Source organism: Rhea americana, unplaced genomic scaffold (genome assembly GCF_003343005.1).
Source record: "Rhea americana isolate MKP2758 unplaced genomic scaffold, rheAme1 scaffold_111, whole genome shotgun sequence".
NCBI lineage: Eukaryota > Metazoa > Chordata > Aves > Rheiformes > Rheidae > Rhea > Rhea americana.
In genome coordinates, this window is record NW_028185162.1 from 2478754 (window position 1) to 2485950 (window position 7197).

At 67.6% G+C, this 7197-nt stretch overlaps 2 protein-coding genes across 2 annotated transcripts in view; one reads left to right on the top strand and one right to left on the bottom strand.

Annotated features, from left to right (window-relative positions):
• The window catches only part of LOC146600949 (GAS2-like protein 2A), a 5631-nt gene extending 3748 nt beyond the window's left edge, over positions 1-1883 (top strand). Inside the window, exon 6 of the mRNA XM_085314803.1 lies at positions 1429-1883. Coding sequence (XP_085170929.1) covers positions 1429-1883 — 455 coding nt within the window. The remainder of the gene's footprint in view (positions 1-1428) is intronic.
• On the bottom strand, positions 1022-5502 carry RASL10B (RAS like family 10 member B). The gene is made up of 3 exons (XM_085314561.1): positions 5144-5502; positions 3367-3491; positions 1022-2909 (listed from the first exon to the last, which is right to left on the bottom strand). The coding sequence occupies exons 1-3, from the start codon at positions 5357-5359 to the stop codon at positions 2639-2641; spliced, it is 612 nt and encodes a 203-aa protein (XP_085170687.1). The 5' UTR covers positions 5360-5502; the 3' UTR covers positions 1022-2638.
• Positions 5503-7197: the final 1695 nt, after the last annotated feature.

Below are 7197 nucleotides of genomic sequence, written 5' to 3' on the forward strand. Positions count from 1 at the left end.
TGGGTGTGAGGGCAGCGCTGCCCACGGATGGGCGCCCCGAGGGTGCTGCTCCCCGCGGAGACTCTCGCCCGGGTTCTTCAGCGCTGCACCCCGTCCTTTGCAGCGGGTTTTATTTATTCTTTTTTGTCGTTGGACTCGTAACCGGCCCCTTTCCTATGCACCCCCGCCTGGTTTGGGGGGGGGGGATCAGCCTCGGGGCTGCAAGCAGAGCGAAGGAGGCGCTTTACGGAAGGAGGAGGAGGAGGAGGAGGAGGCCGGCGCGAAGCAGGCGCTGCCTGCCCGCCGCTGCGCCGAGGACACGGTGGCGGCCGAGGCCCGGGCAGGCGCGCGTGGACCCGCTCCACTTGCACGGAGCGCGGGAGCGCGGGAGCGCGGCGCCACGGCCTCGCCACGGCCGCCCGGCCTCTCCCCGGGCCCCAATTCCCGCGGCGGCCCAGGAGGCTTCCCGAGCCGGCGGAGCGGAGCACCCTTGGGCGATCGCCCTGGAAGAGGAAATCCTGCGGTTCGCGACGCAAGCGACGCAGACAGCGAGCCGGCTACGGAGCAAGGCGGGACAGACCCGAGCTTAACCCGGCTCTCGAAGAGCAGGGCGGGCGGGAGCCTCCGCCGCGAGACCCAAGGGCAGAGGCGAGCCGGGCGCCGGCAAAGCCCGGCCACGGCCGCGCGCGGGGAGCGGTACCACTTGGCACTGCGGGTGCCCCTCGGGGAAGGGGGGCCGCCCCGCAGCCCCCCCCGCACGCCCTGCCCCGCAGCCCCCCGGCACTGCCCCCCCGGGGGACAACGTCCGCGCAGCCCCGGATCCCCTGGGCGCTGGGAAGCGCCACCCACGCGGCGAGCGTTAGTGTTACTGATATAACTTTCTCCGTCTATAAAGTACAGTAGAATATAACAATTGTATTTATAACCTTTTTTTTTCTTTCAAAATACTAAATAGATGCTATAAAAACCTGTAACTAATTGTGCTATAAACTGCAGGCTACCGGGTTGTAACAAACGATGTATTGGCTTAGTCGTCGACATGTCTACGTCGGAGCACTTCATAAACGCTTTATTCTCAGCACTTACCGGGGAGTTTCCTTACCAGACACTTGGGGGGGGACAGAGCTCGCGAGAGGGCAGGACCGTGGGGCGGCGCCGGGCCGGGCGGCAGCGAAGCACGGGAGGTCGGACCCCGCGGGACCCCGACCCGAGAAGGACCCGGGCCTCCCCCTCCCTCCCCTCTCCTCTCCCTTCGGGTTTTGGGTGTTTTGGCGCGCGGGGAGCCACCGCGGACCCCCCCGCCGGCAGCACGGCTCCAGGGCCGGGGGCTTTCGGGCGGCTGCTGTTCGACGCTGCCGCTGCCGGAGCCGGCGCTGCCGCGAGCACCGGGAGCTGAMAGGGAAGGAAAAGCCGCTGCCGGTTCCTGCGCGTACGTTCGCTCCGCTGCAGCGGCACGGCGTGTTCGGCTGGGCCGGAGCACGTGCCGGCGTGGCAGAGGCACCTCCACCCGGCGGGGGCAGAGACGCTTCCGGCGGCCCCGCTCCCCTCCGCGCCGGCGGCTCCTCTCCCGCCGGGACCCCTCGGAGCGGAGCGGAGCGGAGCGGCCGCCCGCCAGCGCGCTCGGCCCGCGGCAAGAGGTAGAGAAGGGGCCGCTCTTCCCGGGAAAGCCGCTGCAGCGGCGCGGGCGCGAGGCTGGGCCGCCGGCGGCGTTCCCGGGGCACTCGGCGCTCGAAATTTCATCTAGAAATTCCTGCTGGAAAAGGAGCCCAGGGGACAGAAACAAGCCCGAGCCCGTGTACCGCTGCAGCCGGCTCCGGCGGAGGCGAGCGGGGCCGCTGGCTCCCTGCCTGCCCCGGCCCCGGGGTGTTTCTCCTGCTTCGGGGCAGGTCCGGGACACGGGCTAAAGCCGAAGCGGCGGGGAGGGTCGCAGCGGCCCCGCGCCACGGCCGCCCGGCGCAGCGGCGAGCGGGCCGGGGAGCTGCGCGGCCGGCAGCCCGGCGGCGGGGGGACGGGCCGCGACGCGGCCGAGCCGGGGGCAGAAAGATGAAGCGCGAGTTGGAGGAAGCCCAGGCCGGAGAAGACGGGCCGGTGTGGGGAAACCCAGCGTTTTCTCGAGCGGGGGACCCGAACAACCGTGCCGCCGCGGAGCAGGGAGCGAGCGGAGGTGACCAGCTCAGGCTGGCGAGGAGCAGGGACACGGTGGTGAACATCAGTGTAGGAATTTGAGGTCTACAGGACAACTTCAGGGCTGTCCCTCTCCATGAGCATCTCCTGAGAAGCAGCCAGGGCAGCCCAAGGCCAGTCCATGGGGCAACCTGGAGCCACCCTATGGGCACCATCCGAGCCGTCTCCTCCACCCCACCAGTGCCAAGCATGGCACTTCAGGCATGGCAAAGATACGACCCACATCTGCACAGGCCTCAAGCACTAGGAGGCAGGGGGAGGCCTTAGGGTCCGCAGAGTTAGCCAAGGTCCATCCTCACCCTTGCTACTTGCAGCATCGCCGTTCTCCATGCAGTACCAGGTGTACTGTCCCAGCATTTCACCCCAGGGGTGGCCTGTCCTCCACTCCTGCTGCCCCTCAGCTCCATGGAGGCTGGCGTGGGATGGGCAGCAAAGCCCAGGGGCGCTGGAGCAGGGCCGGGGGGGCCGGGAGGTCTCACATGATGGTGCATCGGTTCCTTCGCAAGGCCCCTTGGAAGCGGATGGTGGTGTGGACGTGCTTGCAGCGGGCGCAGCCCACGCTCTTCAGGAGCTCGCTGAAGAGCAGGAGGATGTGCCAGTTGTATTTGGCCGAGCACTCAATATAGCCACACTTCCACGTCTTCTTCACCAGGTTGGAGACGTTCCAGCGAGGGATCACCCGGCCCTTCTGCAGGTCCCGCTTGTTGCCCACGATGATGATGGGGGTCTCGGAYGTGCCAATGACCCTACAAATAGAAGAGCAATGGAGAAGGAGAGAAGGGGACTGGGCACAGAGCAGAGCTAGTTCTGGCCATCCTGCTGCTTCCTGGGCCTGTTCGTGAACCCCAGCTCACACCAAACAGGGTCCTGGTGGCACCTCAGCTGCTTTCAACAGAGAGRTATGGGCCAGGCAAATGCCCCGTCCTTTCACCCTTCCTCATGGCCTCCACCCATGCTCCGCTCTGGCCAAAGCTGCTCTCCAGACAGCTACTGCCCACTTGTGCTACCTTCCTGGTGACACATGCTCTGCTCTCCCCTTGGGTTTTGCATTAATGATTGGGCTCCCTGCTCTGCAAAGAGCTTTCTCCTGCTCTGCAGGACCTAATAATACCCGGTGCYGGGCGAGAGCAGATGGGCACTGAGGATGGCTGAGCTGCCAGCAGCGGAGCGGCCGCCACGTGCTCGGGACCGCGCGGCACGTACCTYGTTTCCAGGATCTGCTGTCGGATCGTTTTGATGTACTCGAAGCTGTCAAAGCAACAGATGTCATAGACCAGGATGTAGGCATGGACACTCCGGAGCCCCCTGCAACACGCGTCCGCCCACTCCTGCAAGGTGCAGAGAGGGGTCAAGCCTCGCTCGGGYCCGCGCGCCGCCCCGGGATGCCCCGCGCCGCTCCGGGGCCAGCTCCCTCGGAGATGCTGCGGCACCCGAGATCGTTTTCCCCTCAATTAATCCAGGGGATAGATAAAGGGATTTGTCAGTCCCAATTCCTCTCCTGAGCAAGGATTAAAGCCTGACAAATGTGCCGGCCTGAAGGCGCATTAAATAGAGCTGGGCGGACCGGCTGGGCACGGCCCCGTGCCCCAGGCAGTGTCTGTGCAGGGGAAAGCCTCAGTGTAGGAAGTGCCACCCTCCAGAAGCTGCTAATTAGGTCTATTAATCAGCAATGTCCCCTGGGCTTGGAGGCAATGGGTGAGCAGAGCCCGGCCCTGGCAGGCCACGTATTTGGCAGGCGCAAGGAGAAGACCGAGAAGGGCAGGAACGTCCTTTGCCCTTGCTCGGGCGCTCTGCGGACGGGGCGGCCCGAGCGCGGCGCGGCGATCCGAGCCGGCGCGCCCCTCTCCCGCCCGCCGCCGTCCGGCTGCCGGAGAGACGCGGATGAACCCAGGGGCAGCTTCAACGACCCGCGAGATTAACGTATCGCAGCTATTACGGCGGGAGGCGACGCCGGGACCCAGCTCGCTCCGACGCCATCCCGGGCCATCCGACCTCCCTGGCCGGGTGCTCGTGCCGTCCCCCCCGGCCCTCTCCCCTAATCGCTGCCACCRCCGGTCTCCCAAAAACCATATGGGCAAGACGCAGATCACGGCGATGGGTGCCCACGCGCTGGGGCCTTTTGACCAGGTTGGGTGGCGACGTTGGCGAGGCGGAGGAAGGCGACCCCCGAGGAGACCCCACCYGGGTTCTCCAGGCCTGCTTCCCTCCCTCCCTTCCCACCCCATCCTCTCCCCCTCCAGGATAACTCTCAGACCATCCCCTCTTCCCTGGAAACCTCCGCCTGTTCCCGCCGCCTGCCSTCTCCTGCACGGCGGTCGCTGAGGACGTGCGCCGCGTCCGCCGTGGCACTAAATTACCCTCTGCTATTTGGGGCTCTCTCGCTCCCGGCACACACGCCCGTTAATTTTTAAACCTCCCGCTCTTCCTGGGGGCACTCGCTTGGCCTCCTCCCCGACGGCTTTGGGGAAACGCAGCCCTGTCCTGCATGGTCCCGGCACATCCTGGCCCCTCCACTCGCCTTCTGCAAGCCGGGAGCGTCTCGGCGGATGGAGACTTGGGTTGGCAACGCCGCTGCCTCGCCCGCGGCTGCTGGGCTTTACCTGTGTCCCCGGGACGGAGCTGCGGCACCAACAAAAATCCCCTTTCCCGCCCGCGCCGAGGCTGCAAGGAGTTAGCCAAGCGTGCCCGCTCGTGCCTCGGTTTCCCCCGCTGCGAAGCCAAGGCCAGCTTGCCCCTGGTGAGGTTCAGGACATGCTGGTGGACTCGGCTCTCCCGGGACAAAACCCAAGCGAGGCCGGGAGGGAAGAACGTCCCTGCCCGGGACACGAGCTCCTGCCTGGCTCACCACCACCGTGGTGGTGGGCTCCCGTGGGCAACAGCCGCGAGGGGCACTGACCTGGGAGGACCGGGATTGAATTTCTCCTTTAGGAACAAGGTGGCAGCTCAGCCGGTCCRACTCGGCACCGCCCGGCTCACCTACCTGCAGGGTGTTCACCGGGAACGCCGTGATGGGCGGGAAGTCCATGATCTGCAGGTCGTGGACGTGGCCATTCATGACCACGGCGGGCAGGTAGACGCGGCGGGCCGTGGTGGGCACGCAGACCTCGCTGAACTCGTTGTAGAGGAACTGGCGGACGATGGCGCTCTTCCCCACCCCTTGGGCTCCCAGCACGGCAATCTTGAACGTTGTCACCATGCCGGCCGGCGCCGCGCGGGGTGGCCAGCTGCTCGCGCCCGCCGTCCGCTGCCCTGCTGCTGCCCCCACGGCGCCGAGGCTGCATATTCCCGCGGCGGGGGGGTCAGCCCCATTCAGGACACATCTCCCCTTCGAGCCGGCTCTTCACTGCAGGGACAAGGAGAAGCGGGTCAGACCCTCCGCTGGACGCCCTCGTGGTAGTGAAGGCTCCGGGCAACGCTCTTCCAAGCAGGGAAGAGAGTTGGGTCAGTGTGCTGGGAGCCAGGAGCTTTCCCCACCCCCTACCCCATCGCCACGATGGGCCTTGGCACCGCGAGGTCCGGGGGTCCCTCCAAGGCCTCCACCTTTCAGAGCCAAGGAGAGCCAGGATTTGAGCAAACGTTGCCCCAGGTCCGATGGGAAGGTCCTCACCCGTTCCCGAAAATGCTGCCGAACGCCACGGAGCAGCCCGCTCCTGTCCACCTCCCGCCTTTCCTCCCGCTCGGCCCTCAGCACRGGCAGCCTCCCGCGTCCCGGTGCCCCTTCGGTGCCTCTCCCCATCCCGGGACAGGACGGAGCCTCCGGCTAAGGCGACCTCGGCGCCGCCGAGGCAGACGGGCCCTTCGTCGCAAGCCCCTGAGCGACGGCAGCGGGCGCAAGGAAACCCCCTGCGAGCAGGACCGTCCCGCAGCTCCGGGCTTGCAGCGCGCCGGCAGCCCGGCCTGGCCCGGCCCGGCCCGGGGACGCGGCGGTGCCAGGGCTGCTCGCTCCGAGGCCTCGCGCCCCAGCGAGGAGCGGGAGCCGGTGCCCGGCCGGTCCGTCCCGGGGCCGGTGCCGGCTCCCGGCGCGTGTGGGAGCAGCGGATGGGGCCGGGAGCGGCTCCGGCGCCATCCCGCGCTGGGGAATCCATCTTCCCCTCTGTTTGGACAGGCAGAATTGGCTTTTGCTGGCGGGGGGGAATTTCTCCGCGCCTGCGAGTGACAGTGTTAATGTTTAATTCCAGGGTTTGAGCGGTCTGGCAATTAATTTGATGGAGACTAATTTCCGCGGCGGCTGACAGGGCACATCCTCCCACCGCAGCCAGGCACACGCTCCCGTGCCCCCAGGGCCAGCCACCTCCTCCTGCGCTTCTCCCGTGCCTCAGTTTCCCCAGCTGCAAGCAGACGGCCGGTGACGCCGTGCGGGAGCCCTGGGGAGCAGGCTCTAGGGAAAGAGCAAGGCCCATGGGACCGATCCTGCTTCTACTCGCTCCCATCGCTAGGAGCTTTTGCTCCAGCTTTTGCTCTATCCCACCGCAGAGTAGATGCTTTTGGGACGGCCGCTTCCATTTTCTTGGAAAAACAACCCCAAAGCGCAGGGGACCCCGTTCCCCGAGCTGCCGGCGAGCGGCGGGTGCATCACCCCCCGCCCTGCGTGGTTCCACGGAGCCGCGGCTGTGGGGCGCGCCGCGCATGGGCCGTCACGGCGCTCRAAGCCGAGGGGGGACCGGAGCAAAACGGGGACGCTGCATCGCCGGCGTCGCTGCGCCGCGGTGCCTCGGCGCGGCAGCGCTCCGGAGGCCGCGCGTGGGGAACCGGGGGGGCGACGCGAGCCGTGCCGGGGTCTCGCTCCCGCAGTGGAAGAGACCCGGCGGCCCCGCGTGGGTCRCCCCGCGTGGCAGCGCTCGAAGCCCCGGTCCCAGCCCGGCCGGGGGCTGCACGTGGCCCCGTGGGTGCCGGCCCGTGGCAGAAAGCAGAGGGCAGCCGGACTCGCGCGCTGCTGGCTCGGCCCCATGGGCCTCCCGGGCATCGGGGCATGGGGGAACGGCCACCCCCGTCCTCGCCGCCGCGGGGAACCGAGGCAGGGAGCGGGGCAGGGAG